This window comes from Pituophis catenifer, unplaced genomic scaffold (assembly GCF_029215685.1).
Source record: "Pituophis catenifer annectens isolate HBS135680 unplaced genomic scaffold, rPitCat1.0.hap2 SCAF_1, whole genome shotgun sequence".
NCBI lineage: Eukaryota > Metazoa > Chordata > Lepidosauria > Squamata > Colubridae > Pituophis > Pituophis catenifer.
This window is the reverse complement of record NW_027256881.1, coordinates 219,726,733-219,744,259: the sequence shown is the minus strand read 5'-3', so window position 1 is coordinate 219,744,259 and position 17,527 is coordinate 219,726,733. Positions and strand designations below refer to the sequence as shown.

General features: G+C 34.8%; 1 protein-coding gene across 4 annotated transcripts in view; it reads right to left on the bottom strand.

Annotated features, from left to right (window-relative positions):
* DPP10 (dipeptidyl peptidase like 10) overlaps positions 1 to 17,527 on the bottom strand; it is a 201,389-nt gene that overhangs the window by 123,074 nt on the left and 60,788 nt on the right. For 3 of the 4 annotated variants that reach the window (XM_070957037.1, XM_070957039.1, XM_070957040.1), the window contains 2 exons: positions 13,668 to 13,762; positions 9,959 to 10,033 (listed from right to left, as the gene is read on the bottom strand). In XM_070957037.1, the coding sequence (XP_070813138.1) occupies positions 9,959 to 10,033; positions 13,668 to 13,762 (170 nt within the window). Of the gene's footprint in view, positions 1 to 9,954; positions 10,034 to 13,667; positions 13,763 to 17,527 lie in introns of all 4 variants that reach the window. The other variant, XM_070957038.1, reaches the window with a different exon arrangement.

Below are 17,527 nucleotides of genomic sequence, written 5' to 3'. Positions count from 1 at the left end.
ATTTAGTGTGTTTCTGTAGTGTTTCACTCTAACTACACAAACACACAAAATCTCACAAAGCTGTATGTGGAATTTTGTGTGTGTAAAGTGTGAAAGTTGTTTTTTGGGCTTTTTGTGGCGGTGTGAGGTTCCTGCTTGTTGCAGGGGCCATTCTGGGTCTAGCACAGCTGCTTTTACATTGTGAGTGAGCCAGTTGTGTTGTGTTATGTTGTGTGTGTGTGAAAGTTTTTTTTATTTTGGGCTTTTTGTGGCTGTGTGAGGTTCTTGCTTGTTGCAGGGGCCATTTTGGGTCTAGCACAGCTCCTTTTACATTGTGGGTGAGCCACTTGATGTTTTTTAATTTTTATTTGATGTGCGTTGGAAGAAGGGTAGTCTTATACGGTGAGTATAGCCCAAACCCTATATTTTAACAGGAAAAATAGGGGGTCGTCTTATACGCCCAGTCGTCTTATACACCAGAAAATACGGTATTTGTTTAGAAAATTAATGTTTATAAAGTTAAGATCAATATCTATGTTCATTTTACAGCTATATCATCAATTCTAATGACCTTTTATTTAAATATAGAATACTATGCAGCATATTCCTGGTACCAATATCCCACAGATTGTATTATAACACATTAATAACTGTTACAAAAAGCATTTCATAAAATTGATCTCTTAAAAAGTTTTGAAGATGAACATTAAAATGTGTTCTTTCTGTGAAATCTACTTCCTAGGCTATGTGGTTTTTTGCCTGTAGATAAAGGAAAAGATGATGATTGAATAAACCAGAATAAAAGACTTGCATAGAAAGCTTCACATGCACCATGGTGTTATCCACTGTGTGAATATCCAATAGCCAATATTACCAGTGGTGGGATCCTCCCCGTTTAACAACCAGTTCGGTGATCACGCGCTTCGCTGTATGCACATGCGAAGTTTGAAGAAATTTTCATTTCCGTGTTTCTTCGGAGGAGAAACACAACTGATGTGTGGCAATCTGCTCTGCCACACGAATCAGCTGAGAAGATAAAGGTAGGAAAAGAGCGCGGGCAGGCAAGCGGGAGCATCTGATCGTTGGAGCTACCGGTTCACCTGAACTGGTCCGAACCAGTAGAATCCCACCTCTGAATATTACATTACAGAAAAACTGGATGATTTGGGAAAATTCAGATTTGTCTTAAATATGTAATTTTAATTTTAGCATATACTACCTTTAGTCATCTGCCTAAAATTATTTTTTAGAACTTTGTAATAAGATATGGAAAGAGATTGATTTATCAGAATTCTTGTAAGCAGGAGACAATTTGTATAATGTGTTTAGTCAGCAAAGCAAACATTAAAAGCTGATTCCAATATTAGACAAACTAAATATCAATAAAATTGCCTTTAAAGTCAGTTTCCAGATGATTACTTAGAGAAATCCATACATCCTATTTTCCTGACAGCATTTTTGCAAGTGGCTTGCCAGTGCCTTTTTCCTACAGCTGAGAGAGTATGGCTGTCTTTGTGCCTAAGGCAGGACTAGAATTCAGACTCTTGATTTTTAACCTGATGTTTTCAACCACTTTCTCTTTTCATTAAACTATATTAATAATAAACATAACAAAGAAAAGGTTGCAATTCAAAAACTGGCATATTTTCTGTTAGTAAATACAATCAGTTTGTATTTTAAATATGAATTTTAAACCAGTGAAGATTCTATATTGCCTTCCTCTGTGTTTACAACCAAAATCTTTAAACACCCCTCCTCTCTGATTGCCATTCTATTTTGCTTTCTCTTTTTAACTGTAAAATTGTTTCAGTTCTTTCAGGAAATTGCATTCTGAAAAACTAATCATTAACTCAAGCACTCAAATGAATGCATATGGATAGAAAAGCAGAGCTACAATAGCAAGCTTAGCTTGATCCATGTGTATTAATGAAGCTACTAAATCACTAACTCTAAGACTGATTGAGAAGCATACATATCTTAATGGGCATCAAATTTAAGAGTTGTCTGCCCAGTTTTATTGTATGTTTAGTGAAATGTTAATTGACGCACTGCCATTTACACAGAACACCTTCTTTCGACATTACAAATAAGGATCAATTCTCATTTATGGAAGTTGACAGACATTAATTACAGTAATTATGTAATTATTTAATGAAATTATTCTGTTGCCATGGAAAATCTCGTATTTGCTGAAACTGTTTTCAAAACTGTAAAAATCAAATCATGACACTAACCTGTATTTTAAAATGCATTCACATATTCATACAATTGCATCCATGAAGCTTGAATCCTCGGGCCCCAAACCAACATTGTTTGACTATTGATTCCCCAGGAAAAAAAAATTCAGGATCTATGAGGATCAATATTTTTTTTTAGCATACAGCTGCAGATGAAATTTTATTTTGAATAAACTATGAGTAATACTTTTACAAAATCTATTTAGTTTTGTGATTCATATTAGAATACACAATGACTATTTACATAGATTCTTTTTTCAAAAAACATGCCCCAAATCTCCACTTGCAAATTCCCCCATACAATCATTTCATTATAGTGCAGAGAAATACTTAACTTTCAGATCCTCATTAAGATGATTATTAAATCATCTTAAAGACATGGTATTTTCTCACTAAAATTTCAATGTTACAATTGCAAGCAAAGTGAGGACTAATATTGCCATTTCTCACATACAAGGAAGAAAGTATTTAAGACTCTTTACTTGGTTTTATAAATGTTTATACAACTTGAACTTCTGTTATCTGACAAAGCTGATTATCAGATTATCTACTGAATAAAATTGTGTAGGTGGACAAATCTGAACTGCTTATAAATAGTGTCTATAAGAAATTATTTATAAACAATTTATTCTGACATTCAAGTAAGTTCTGTACTTTAAAAGTGTTGTACTTGAACAATGTAAACTGAACAATAACCATTGGGCTTTAATTTTTTTTTAAATTTTCTTCAAATAAAGGTATTTAAGAAAGCATTCTTCATGCATCTTTCATTATGTCTGGAAATAAATGTTTGTTCTGTCAATAACTTTGTTTAGGAAATGTGTTTTGTAGAATTTATCTTTCAAGTACAAGGAGCTTTTGGCTTAAAAAAATCAAAGATCATAATTCTTCTAATATTGATTACTGTGAACACAGTAATATTACTCTTACTGTGTTCAGGATTATATAGTAAAAAGAACTGATAAATATATATTTATAGGTTAAAGTAACTCCAAGGTATATTGATGCAGACATTTGAGATATAAAGTGAAAGAAAATCAAAGTACTAGGTGAAAGGAACATATGTGCAAAAGAGACACATTGATTTTTAAAATCTATTCAGTTTTTTTTTTTTTTAAAAAAAGAAAAACCTTGGATATGTAAAGTGAATATGATTGTGATTATGATTGTTGTGGGACTATACTTGTTTCACTTATCCATAACAGTGAAATTAAGATATATGTAAAGCCTGTCACTAGGTAGAACTACCTTCCTTATTCCATTCTCAGAGTAATTTAATTGTTTTTCTGAAATTGAATGAAGGGACATAATAATAATAATATAACAGGTAGAATTGTTGGGAAATAATAGTGGAGTCAGTAAAATTGGTTTGACTTGCTGTTTTGCTTCTATAAGAATTGCTTTGCTAAGATTTAGAACTGCCCCTGCCATTTGTTTCTACCAGTGATCTCACTTCTATGTTATGTTTTTCGGTATCATTCTGTAACTGGTGGATAGCTCAAGAAGTGGGGTTGCTAAGCACCCACCCACCCCCCTTCCTTGCTGCACTGCCAAAGGACGGGATGGGCCAGGGGGCCAGAATTGGGTACTAAGCGAATGCCTCTGAGGGTATAAAAAGGAGGCCATACCATCCCCAAGGTGTAGCTATCTCCTTACATGTGTTGTATCAGTATGTTCTGGATATAGTCGCACCCAATATTTTGTTTTTGGCCATAAATAAAATCTGCTTCTTTTTGCAAACCTCGTCTTGAGTCTCTCTCTTTGGCATTCTGGTGACTCAAGTATATTTTGGAACCTTACATAAACTTCCAAACCAGACTAATATATGGTATTCCATTATATGGAATACCAAATTAAATAGCCCTTTTCAGAGCATGTCTATTTCTGGAAAATTCTGAACTATTTTCATTTTAGAAGATAAATTTCTGTAAAGTTGCTCCTGAAACTGCTAAATCAGTATGATCTGGAAGGGGAATAGGATATTTTGGAGTTCTCTAAAACATTCCATTACTGGGAAATTCCATTTAAACAGAAATTATATAACCTGTACTTTGCAAGTAGTTCAATCAATCAATCAATCAATCAATCAATCAACAAACCAATAAAAACAAATGGTTGAGTAATGGGCAAGCTATGCAATATATAGCATAAGTATTGTTCTCTTGCACTTTCCTATATAGGAAGGAAACATGAACAGAGGGACAATGGAATCAATGGAATGGGAGATGGGTATACATCAGTTAACAAAAAGTGTCCATGAACATTTTCCCATTTTCTGAAAGAATTCAAGTTTGAGAAAATAAAAGAGGGAATAGACAAAACTTATGCATACACAGGAGAGCTGATCATATGTGCAATAAATGGAATGGAATAACTGCCCAAATGCCCTCAGGACTGAAATGCAGTACATAATTTAATAAATAGTAATAAAGTTAGCTGGCTGAAGGCAGTGGGGCACAAAGAGGATATATATCATATGGAATTGCTAGATGTTTTAAGAGAAATACTTCACAATAAGAACTTATATTGCAAGCCCTAGCTGTCTACCCTGAAAGTTGATTTCTTGACTGTAATTACAGCAGCTAGATCTATTAATTCAGAACATTTCAGAAGCTAAGAATTGTAGTAATAGATTCAAGTTCATTAATTGTTTATTAACACATCCTGTAAGTAATTGGTTATATAAAAGAGCCTTGATAGTACAGTGGTTTAGTGCACCCTGTTATTAACACAGCTGCCTGCAATTTCTGCTGGTTCGAATCTCTCCAAGGCTCAAGGTTGACTCAGCCTTCCATCCTTTCTAAGGTAGGTGAAATGAGGACCCAGTTTGTGGGGGCAATAAGCTGACTTTGTATAAAATATACAAAAGAATGAAGGCTATTGCTTAACGCATTGTAAGCCGCCCTGAGTCTCCGGACAAGGGCGGCATATAAATCAAATTAAATATATATATATATATATATATATATGTCTTTTTTCTTTTTTCCTTTTTCGTAGGCTTTTATGTGCATATTCTTTCTATATATATATATGTATATACATAACATCTTTCAACATAGGAAAAAACCCTGATTGCAAAAATATCGCACATTTATACCTATGAATCAAAAGAAATAAATATTTGACCTCTACAGGGAGGAGTCACAAAATATGGGTGTGTCTGGCTGAAGAGGCCCAAGAAGGCCGAAATAGTGCTATCCCAGTCTCCCATAAGTCACAGAAGAAACAACATAAAATTTCTGACAGGCCTGAAAGCGATGAATAGAGATTTTCACTTCTGCGTTATTTTCCAGGAAACTGCATCGTAAACCCATGAAGTCATCATAAAGAGAGCTCACTTTCTTTGTTGAAACCTACAATGGATCCAATCTCATGTCTTTTGAATTCTTTTCCTGATTTTGTGGCAATCAAAGTATTTTGGATATATAAAAACTCTACACCATTCTAAAACTTTTTCAGAAACTGGTGAACGAGAACATAACTAAGAAGATAACTGAAAAATCATAAGTCAGCTTTTTGCTCAGCTTTTCTTTTCCTCAGTAATAGTAACAATGGCAATGTAATCTCATGCAATCCACTAGCATGTGAATTGTGAAAGAGTGGGGTATGATGCTAGTGCGCCTCCTCGTGCTATACCCTGGATAGAACAGTAGTGTGAACCAAACAACTAGCATCAATTGGCAGCCAGACTACATTGAAGAATTGGCAGTTAACGACAGTTGGCAGCCAGACATCTTTGAAGAACTCCTGGCTTTCTAAATACATGGCAATGGATAATCGCCAGATTTTGACCTTCTTCAACAGCACTGGTCAGCTCTGAGCAGGATCCATACCCAACAGATCTGCAGGGACTCATTGTTTAAGTGGGGTCTTGTCTTTACCTGTCAGTGTGACTGTGGTGCTCCTCAACAAAATGTCCATCACATTGTGTCTGAATGTCCACCAAGAGCTTGCACCAGTGTCTAATTTTTTTCAGCATGGACCACCCTGTCCTTGAATGGCTGGGTGAACTGGACATTAACATTTGAACCACTATAAGTCCATGTATTTGCCATACGCTAAATAAATGTGCTTAAATTGAAGAAAGTAGGGAAAAGCACTAGGCCACCCAGGTATGAACTAAATCATATCCCTGATGAATATAAAGTAGAGGTGACAAATAGATTTAAGGAATTAGATCTGATAGACAGAGTGCCTGAAGAACTATGGACTGAGGTTCGCAACATTGTACAAGAGGTAGCAACTAAAACCATCCCAAAGAAAAAAGAAATGCAAGAAAGCAAAATGGCTGTCTGAGGAAGCTTTACAAATAGCTGAGGAAAGAAGGGAAGTGAAAGAGAAGGGAGAAAGAGAAAGATACACCCAATTGAATGCAGAATTCCAGAGAATAACTAGAAGAGATAAGAATGCCTTCTTAAATGAACAGTGCAAAGAAATAGAAGAAAACAATAGAATAGGAAGGACCAGAGATCTCTTCAAGAAAATTGGAGATACAAAGGGAACGTTTCATGCAAAGATGGGCATGATAAAGGACCAAAATGGCAGAGACCTAATAGAGGCAGAAGAGGTTAAGAAGAGGTGGCAAAATTACGCAGAAGAACTATACAAGAACAAGCTTAACATCCCTAATAACCACGATGGGGTAGTCACTGTTCTCGAGCCAGACATCCTGGAATGTGAAGTCAAAAGGGCCTTAGAAAGTCTGAGCAACAACAAAGCTAGTGGAGGTAAAAGTATTACAGCTGAGCAATTTAAAATCTTGAAAGACAATGCAGTAAAAGTGCTACACTCAATTTGCCAGCCAATTTGGAAAACTGAACAGTGGCCACAGGATTGGAAAAGGTCAATTTACATTCTAATTCCAAAGAAGGGCAATGCCAAAGAATGTTCAAACTACCGCACCATTGCACTCATTTAACATGCTAGCAAAGTTATGATCAAAATCCTACAAGCTAGGCTCCAGCAGTATGTGGACCAAGAACTACCAGAAGTACAGGCAGGATTTCGAAGAGGCAGAGGAACTAAAGATCAAATTGCCAACATACACTGGATCATGGAAGAAGCTAGGGAATTCCAGAAAAACATCTACTTCTGCTTCATTGACTATGCTAAAGCCTTTGATAGTGTGGATCACAACAAATTGTGGCAAGTTCTTAAAAAGATGGGAGTAGCAGACCATTTTATTTGTCTCTTGAGAAACTTATATGCAGGTCAAGAAGCAACAGTGAGAACTGGACATGACATCACTGATTGGTTCAAAATTGGGAAAGGGGTTCGGTAAGGTTTTATACTGTTGCCCTGCCTATTTAACTTATGTGCAGAGCACATCATGAGAAAGATGGGGCTAAATGAATCACAAGTTGGAATTAAGATTGCCGGGAGAAATATCAACAACCTCAGATACTACTCTACCACTCTAATGGCAGAAAGTGAAGAGGAACTAAAGAGCCTCTTGATGCAGGTAAAGGAGAAGAGTGCAAAAGTTGGCCTGAAATTCAACATTAAGATTATGACATCCAGCCCTTTCAATCCTGGCAAATAGATGGGGAAGAAATGGAGGTAGTGACAGATTTTATTTTCCTGGGCTCCAAGATCACTGCAGATGGGGACTGCAGCCAAGAAATTAAAAGACACTTGATCCTGGGGAGGAAAGCTATGGCAAATCTAGACAGTGTACTAAAAAGCAGAGACATCACCATACCAACAAAAGTGCGTATAGTCAAAGCTATGGTTTTCCCAGTTGCAATGTATGGCTGTGAAAGTTGGACCATAAGAAAGGCTGAGCGCCAAAGAATTGAGGGCTTTGAACTATTGTGCTGGAGAAGACTCCTGCGAATCCCTTGGCCTGCAAGACGATCAAATCAGTCAGTCCTAGAGGAGATCGCCCTGACTGCTCTTTAGAAGGCCAGATCCTGAAGATGAAACTCAAATACTTTGGCCACCTAATGAGAAGGAAGGACTCACTGGAGAAGAGCCTAATGCTGAGAACGATTGAGGGCAAAAGAAGAAAGGGACAACATAGAATAAGGTGGCTGGATGGAATCACTGAAGCAGTCAGCGTGAGCTTAAATGGACTAAGGGGGATGGTAGAGGACAGGAAGGCCTGGAGGAATGTTGTCCATGGGGTCGCGATGGGTCGGACATGACTTCATGACTAACAACGACAACAACAACAAATAAATGTGAAATGATTGCAAAACACTCATGGTACTCAGTACACATGAAAATGCAATGCAAATTGTATGTCATGTGGATTGTGCAATGCGTTTTAGGTTCCATGCTATTTTCATTCATATTCTCTATATTCAACCCAATAGAGTTTTATTAGAAAAAATATTTTAAGTTTAATTTATAATAATATACTGTTTTAAAACAAAATGCACTTGTTCTTGTTCTAAGCACATCACATTACTAATTTGCTTATGTATGCATGAAAATTTGTTCCAGGAAAGTAGCTTGAATAATCATTCCAAAACAAACAAGCTATTCTTGTGGGGGGGTTTTAAGGAACCCTAAACATTTATGATACAATACTTTTGTAGCAACTGATGAATTCAATAAATCAGAAAATTATCATCATCACCACCACCACCATCATTTCTGTCAGAACCAAATAGATATAAATGTTCTGACCTAGGCGTCCTTTATCTTCTTTGACACACTGCCAAAGACCTAATTGGCAATTATCTTGGCAAGGCCACACAGAGTCAAAAATGGAGCTTCAAAGTACAAACCGACACCATCACAACATTGCTTCCTGCAAAGACCCCACATGCCTTTGCTCTTCCTTTATGTCTTATGGGAGGGGCCAATCATCTCCAAGCCTTACTCCCGAGTTGTCCCTTTTGTTTTAACAGTTCTTGCCTTCTAGCAGCTCTGTGCATGTGTGCACTAGGAACAGGCTCCCCTATTCCTCTGCCTCGCTGACGCCAGACTCTGGAGGCTCTGGTGTCCGCACATAACTCCCAGATGGCCCTGGCCCCATCTCTGCCTCCAACGCAGAACCCTCGTCCGAGCCTTCTCCAGACTCCATGTTCCTCCCCAGTCTCCTCACTGTCCGACTCTACTGCCAGTTCCTCAGGCTGCTGGCGGACCACAACAATAAAATTAGAAATCTGCAATTAGTACTTTTCCTAAAATGGGATCCAAACTACTAAAGGATCCTTTATCAGCTCAAGGCCAAATCCTAAGCATGGTAATTTGGTAATATTTTATCCTATATCACTTACTTTATATAATCAAATTATTTTATTTAAGCTTTTACTTTATCAAGTACAGAACAAATGTCATGGTATTTTCTCCACAGACTCAACATCACTGGGTGGGTTCAGTTTCAGTCAAGATTCTCACATAACATAAAAAATATTCAGTTATAATCTTCCTGATCTGATATACCCTGTTTATTTTTAAAGCAAGTTTCTTGATTGCTGATCTTTGTCAGACTTTTACCTCATAAAGTTACATTATTGTAAAGACATCAGTTATCCTTAAACAATTAAGAATGGTATCAGAACAGTCTTATATACATGCCCTTTGTTCAAATACTACTCAAATCCAACTTAACAAAAAAAATAACAAAAAACTTAACAAAAAAACCCTGTAAATACAGTTCTGATTCCAACTCATTAACAGTATACTGTGTTAAAGCGTATTTATTTCAGATTCCAGGCTATTTCATTATAACATTGTTCAGACAATTAATAGTATATATTTTAGTACTTAATGTTTCAATTTGTGCTTACCTGTTTAATGTCATAAGCAAGGAGAACATATCTTAAATCTGGAGATACTGAATATCTGGATGCTTTGAACGTTACCTATAGAGATATAAATGAATAAGATTATTTACAGGACTGATATGGTCTTGTGGATATGGTCTTGTGGCTGATGTAATGACTCTAGGAGGCTCACAACAATCCATAAAAACATGGTTAAAAACAAAAGTACCCTTCCCAGCATGCTCCAGACAAAACATCCTCATAGCTCGTCCCCATCCTAGCCCAATGCTTGGGGGAAAGGCCAGTCTTCAAAAACCTCCAGAAGGCTAAAAGAGTAGGGATTTCTCAGATATCAGGTGGGATATTGTTCCAAAGGACTGGGGCAGCCATTGAGGTCCCATCAGATGGTAACATTTAAGGACAGAGATCTGGAGTACATTCATTCTATCAAACCTGATAGGATAAGCAGAAGCCCTCAGGGAGAGTTGATCCTGCAAATAACTTGTCCTGTCTCACATAGTTGATTATAGGTACAACAGAAGACATTCAATGTACCAGGGCTATGGAAAGCATTCAAAATTTGTCACAAAGTTTGTTAATGTAAACAAAGAACTTTTTTGTGCAATGTTAAAGCAGCCACATCTTGTAGAATTCTGTCCTCAAAGGCATGTGCATCTATGTGCACATATGCAAGATCTGATGCCTTTTTTAAAAATAATGAAAACAAATACTACAATCTTTACTGCTTTAGTTTATGAATCTCATGATACAACACACAAAGGGAGTGGAGCTGCTACTGCAACGCTGGGACTTTTTTTAGTCATTTGCTCCTCCTCCACGATCTCTTCCTGCAAATACTACAAACATTTTGGTTTGCTGTCAGTGCCCACAGTGTGTTTGCACACTTAATCTAATATGAACTACCTTCAAAAAAGTAGTGTAAGTCTTCCAGGGAATGTTACTAATTTACTACTTGGATTAGGGATGCTAATATTCTTTGTAAAATATTCATTTTAACTCATTTCATGCTTCACAGATAACTACGTTTAATGTTTAAGAACAACAGTAAAACTAAAGTTTCAGAACCTTTCAAAGCAATTAGTGCTATAACATGTTGATTTACTGTTCAAAAGAAAAGGGTAAAAAAAGGATGAAAATCCTGGTAAACAGTATAAAATCCTTAAAATGACCTTTAAATTTCACTCTAAAAGCAATTTTCAGATTTTATGTAAACATGGATCTAAATAATTATGGATAAATTTGTAACCTGTGGCAGAACTCGAAACAGCTCAGTTATTTATGGAAGTCTAGTCTATCTTTGCCATAAGCAAATTACTTTGGAAAAGACAGCAGCATGATTTCTGAAAATGTATCACACATCTAGTTGTTTTTAACTATTTTCTTCTGATCTTTCTGTTTAGAAATGAAAACAAGCTCTTCTCACTAATGTGGTAAATATAGAGGAAAAAGCAGCATTATCAAACTAATATTACTTTTTGTCGAGCTAAGGATACATGACACCCAATTGAGTTTGAGACTACAATTTAATCAAGAGTTATTGGTGGTGATAGGAAGATTTAATGGATCTGATATAAAAGAAGGCTCAAATTATAATTGTAGCAAGGAAACATCTACTAAAATTAAATGAAACAAAAACTAAGAGAACTGCATGTTAACATAATGCTGCATATGATATAGTTTATCTACCGTCTCCTTTTAAATCATTTTGCAATAATGCAGAATTCTATGGGATATCTCAGATGTTATCATAATGTTTTGTACTCAGAAACTGCCCAATCTGAGAAAGTTCCATGGGATAAATTCTGTATGTCCTCTTTGGAATTGAATTAAAGCATGAAAGCCACGATAATTGTACATTGAAAGAAGGACAATCACATACATACAGAGACACTAGGCTACATGAAAGAATATTTCATTCGACCCATAACAATTTTTCTAAATTCCTTTTCTAATTTGAAAACAATGTCAAAGCCAAGGTAAAAATGTAGGATAATTTTTCTGGACAGTGTTAATGAAATCTGCTTCTCACAGGAAGTATCCTGGGTAAATACGTTTCCTTCTTTTATAATTACAATGTTTTGTAGTTTGTTTTTCTATTTTCAATTTTTAACATGGTGCTTTGTGGCCCACAAAAAATAGCATAAAAAGTATTAGTTTAATAGTGTTAAATCATTATATTGTCTTATCATTATGAAATGCAAAAACAACCAACAAAAAGTAGTTGGTAATTTAGCTTTGTAATCCATACTGATGAATTAATAAACTATTACATGCTTTAAAAGACAGGACATCTTGGGTGAATTGAGTCTTTCTGTTTGATTAATTGGAATTATACCAGTAGTACTAGCAATAGCATTAACACTTAGACTTATATACCACTCCATAGTACTTTACAGCAGTTTTAGAGTCAGCATATTTTCCCCAACACTCTGGGTCCTCATTTTACCAACCTCAGAAGGATGGAAGGCTGAGTCAACCTTGAGCCAGTCAGGATTGAACTCCTGGCTGAGGGCAGAGTTTGCCTGTAATACTGCATTCTAACCACTGTGCCACCATGGCTTCTATATATTAAATATAACTGTAAAATTAATAGCAATAAATCCTGCTTTTTTTGGGGGGGAGAAAGCAGCTCTCATGATTGAGATTAAATTCTCTAATTGACAGTGATAAATGGAGCATGATAACACAACACTTCAAGCAGATATTTTTCATTTTCCACCTTTAATTTTCTTGCTTTCACAGATTCCAGTGACACAATTTTCTTTCAATCTTAATGAATAAATTAGTTATACACACTCAAGTAGTTCTATATTGAACATAAATTAATTCTATACTTATTGCTTATCAAATTGCTACGACCTCATCTTTTATTTCACTAATTCCAGGTTAAATCTTTCAACAATTCCAATTCATAGAACTGAAGTGAGTGATAGCAAAGAAGCAGATATTGTGCAATGTAGAAGGACAGACAGACAAATATCTGGTAGCACCTTTTCCAGCCAACAATGTTATTAGAATGCACACCTGATGACATGACTTGCAGCAACATGAACTGCAGCTCATTAAATTTATACCTTTTAACAACATTTGTTAGCTGGAAAAGATGCTATCTGACTACCTTCAGAGAAGAATAAGCTTGACTTCTACTGAACAGATTTTATAAATGTTGAAGCTTTTATTTGCTAAAATTTACAAGTACAGTCATAACCAATAAAGATTATATTTTTATATGGCATTTGTCCTTTTTAAAGTTTACATTAAACAACAGTTCTTACAAAAAAAATAGAATAATAAAATATAATAAATATAATATAATATATAATAAATATAATAAATAAATAAATAAATATAATATAATAATATTAAATAAATATATTAAAAATATAAAAAATAGAATAAAATAGAATAAAATTCAATAGAAGAGTGGCATCAATAATTACATGCCATAAACATTGTTGATTCAGTAACCCGCATGTTTTAAATAATCACTTGATTTTTCAATAAGGAGGGCATGTATCTGTACTACCAATCAATATCAATCAGTCTTGCTGGTCTCATGGTCTCTTGTTTATTTATTACTCCACAAAACAGGAACAGTAGCATGCCACATTCAAAATTATACATGAGATAGACTTGAAATAACTTTTGCATATAGATTCAGGAATAACATAGCAATGTAATTTCTTATTTAAAATAAAGCAGTAATACTTACAAAAGTTGCATTTTCCAGCAATAATGTAGTTGTGTTTGTTTCTACATTCAGTTTAATAACATGTCCATTCCTGTTTTTATATACCACTTCTGTATCTGTTAATAGAAAATGCATTAAGAATTAGAAAATGCAAATATTCCATGCAATAGCTTCTTAGTTAATAGACTTTTTCAATAAAAAAAGACATCATCGACCATCCAATACATTAAAATGTGATTAGGCTGAGATAATGACTTCATCAGTGTTATCTGTTTTTGTTAATTTGTTTAGAGATAAGTGCCCCTGGTCTTTCTGACTTACTAAGGGAGATAGTCTTTCACCTTAGCATTATTATACCTTCTCCCTTGTATAAAACAAGGTCAATTGACTTTTTTTAAAAAGAAGACTTAAGCTGTTTGACTTCAACCCCAAATCATATCTCTTCCCCCCCTCTCTCTTTTTGCACTGTTTTTCACTGCTGCTAAGTAAGAATATGGGATACTTAATACATTAGGGTTTTTTACACTTAGAAACAAACAAAACTTTGCAAGAATGGTTAACTGCTTCATTATACTACTGCTCTGATGTTTTGTAATTCTCCCACCTATTGAAAGTAATTTTAAACATTTCAAAACACTTTACTGAAATAAGCTTCGATTGCACATAAACCTTATATTAACCATGCAATGGCTGCACAAAAAGGAAGAACATTGTAAAGATAGTACCATGATATAACAGTATTGTGAAGAAGAACATGTGATACAAATAAGTTTGAACTGTTATGCTTACATGTTCTTCATTCCTTTCATGTCACCTTTCAGATTCTGCACTAACTAGAGTAATTTCTAATTAGGCAGAGCTTCTGGCCCATCTTTGCTATTTTATCTAATGCAAAAAAGGAATCATCATATAAATATCCTCTTAAAAAAAAACTAGAAATGTTATTTATTGGTTTAAGACTAGAGATGGCACAGTGTCCTCCAGCCAGCAGGATATTTTTAATATCCTCAAGTCCTTTCATTTTAATTATGTTACTCAAATATAGCTGACACCAGGTGTATTAATTCTCTTTCTTATCCATAATAAATTTAAAACTATTTTAATCACATCAGGGTTTAAAAATTTTAAATATGGCTAGTAAGAAATATTAGGAAGCATGAAAGGACCTTAAAAATGGGAAAGCATGTTATATAGATGAATAGCCAGTAAATAATACAAGCACTTCAAAAATAGATGGGCAGGAGTAAACCCTGGTGACCTACAATACTTCTGGCATGTTAGCCTTCCTGCATGAGAAAAATCTAACATACATTCTTGAAACACTGTAAACTACTGGCAGCCCTTGGAAGAAAAAGTTGATGTATTGAGGCAGCAAGCAGCCACTTCAACTGATCAGAAAGAATAAAGATTTATCAGTTCAAAGAAAGGAAATCATACAACAGAAACTGACAGTGAAAGCAACTTTCAATAAGGAAGACACTAAACCAAGCAAACCCAACAGAAAAAGATAGCAAGCAGAAGTAAGAAAATTGTATCATCTTCTACATTATTGGAATTCAGAAAGAGTGTTCAGGCTCTCTTATGAAATAAAAAATAGGGGAAATGAGATGGAACAGGAAACAGGATCATGGACATGGCAGAGTAACTTCTAAGACAAGTCCATTGATTATTTCTGCTTGCTAATACATGAGAGAGGGAAAAGACAAACAATACTGCAAAACAGTGGTTATTACTATACTATAGGTTGTAGTATTACAGATTCTGAAAGAAATTCAAGCCATGGGGAACTCAAGTGGAAACCATAAACAGAACTGAATAATCTTGCAAGTGAATGACTGACTATACAAATATTGTCAAGCGAAGTTAATATCTGTATCTTAAGAAACAGAAATGGATCCTGTAACTTGATGGGATACATAGAATGGTATTTTGGCTTGTGAGGCAGTTACTAATGATCCTAACTTCCATAATGTGTGATGTAATCTATGGAGTAAAACTGGGCTTTGGTGAAAAAAAATAGAGTGTGGACATACAGTAGCTATCCGGGAAGAATATTTATTAAATATATGAAAAATGATTGAGAATTGTTAAAACTTGCAAATGTTCATACAATTGTGGGGAGTAGTGTACGTTCAGTGAAAAAAAAATGTTTGTCAAAAGAAGCAAAATTGTTAAATATAAGAACATGCTTTTATTCAGTTTGTTACCCATATATAAGAGATATGTGTTTGCATGTGTTGGGTATGTATGCTTGTGAATTAGAAGACATAATATTAAATGCAGTAGGAACAGATACTTAATGGGTGATTAATGAATATGGACAGCATACAAATGAAAAGTATTTAGTTGGATGGAGTTTATGAGATACTCAAAAAGAGAGACATAAATTTAAGGAATAAAAGGCAGCATATAATGGGGGTGTTTGAAGCAATGAGCATTTGCAAGGGCAACAAGATATAAAAAGGTACAATAATATTATATCAAGTGCAAACCTGAATTAGAATTTCTTTTCTCACTTATCTCCTGCTTTGATTTTATTTTGGTTACTACAGTTTTACTTTCTTTATATTTTGAATATAAAAGGATTAGCATATATAGAAAGAGGTAGTTCTTGTTTAGCAAATGCTTCATTTAGTGACATTGCAGTTACAATGGTGATGAAAAAGTAAGTTTGCAATCAGTCCTCATATTTATGACCTTTGCAGGTCTACAAGCAAAAGAAATGATATACACAAAGTGGTGGTTTCACTAAATGACCACTTCATCTGATCGTTGAGTTGCTAACCCCAGTTGTGGTCGCTAAACAAGAACTACCTGTATATACTAGAAACATATAACAAAGGTTCAGGTATAGAATGATTGAAACCTGGCTCAATAATAGTGTCTTTGAACAAGTTCCTGGAATAGTAATGGACTGTAGACTAGCAATCTAAAGTTACTACAATATATAATAAGGAAAAAAAGGTACTACAACTTAAAATTGCACCAGTTTCCAAATCATTGGAAGTGATTCTGCTTTGAACAAATATGAAAAAACTTTGTCCAATCACAAGTTAATCCATTCTCCCCTTACTGTGGAGAAAGGATGGGAGGTGAATTGATATCACATAGAAAATTAGAATCTATTCTGTATAATTCCAAAGTGAAAGACATAAAACAATGCATTCAAATTATAGGAATGCAGATTTTGAAAGTCAATGTTAGAAATAAACAGAACTGCAAAGCTATCACTATCTAACAGTAAGAAAAGTTAAATGTTGGAACCCATTGAGGTGATACCTTTCTCTTCAATGGATGTTCAACCAGAGGCTAGGTAGTTAGTTATCTGGAAAGCCTGAATTTAGATTCCTCTGTTGAATAAGCTGATGGGTTGGATATTTGAATGGCAGTATATGTCTTCACACAGAGACATTAGATACATACACCACCTATCTAGACTTGGTTGGGGAAACCTTGCAAGCTAAGCTATCCCCTGATTTATATCAGAAGCAAGATGATTGAAATTCAGAATACTGAAAGATATATAGAGATATGTTTATTTCATTGATGCACGGAATGAACAAATTTGGAATTTTGCATTTTTAACGTTCTATTTTATAATATTTACATACCAGACATTTTGTTCACAGTTTGGCCAATTTTACATGGACTAAATTGCACATAAAGGTAGTCCTCAACCTATGACCACAATGAATACCAGAATCTCAGTCACTAAGTGGGAACAGTCATTAACTGAGTCAAGTTATTTTTACCATATCTGTTAAGCACCCAAATCCCGATCACTTAATCATGGGGATAGCACAACAGTTGCAACCTTGAAAGACAAATTGCAAGTATCACAAGTGCAATGCTTTACAATGATAAGAACATTTAAATCACTT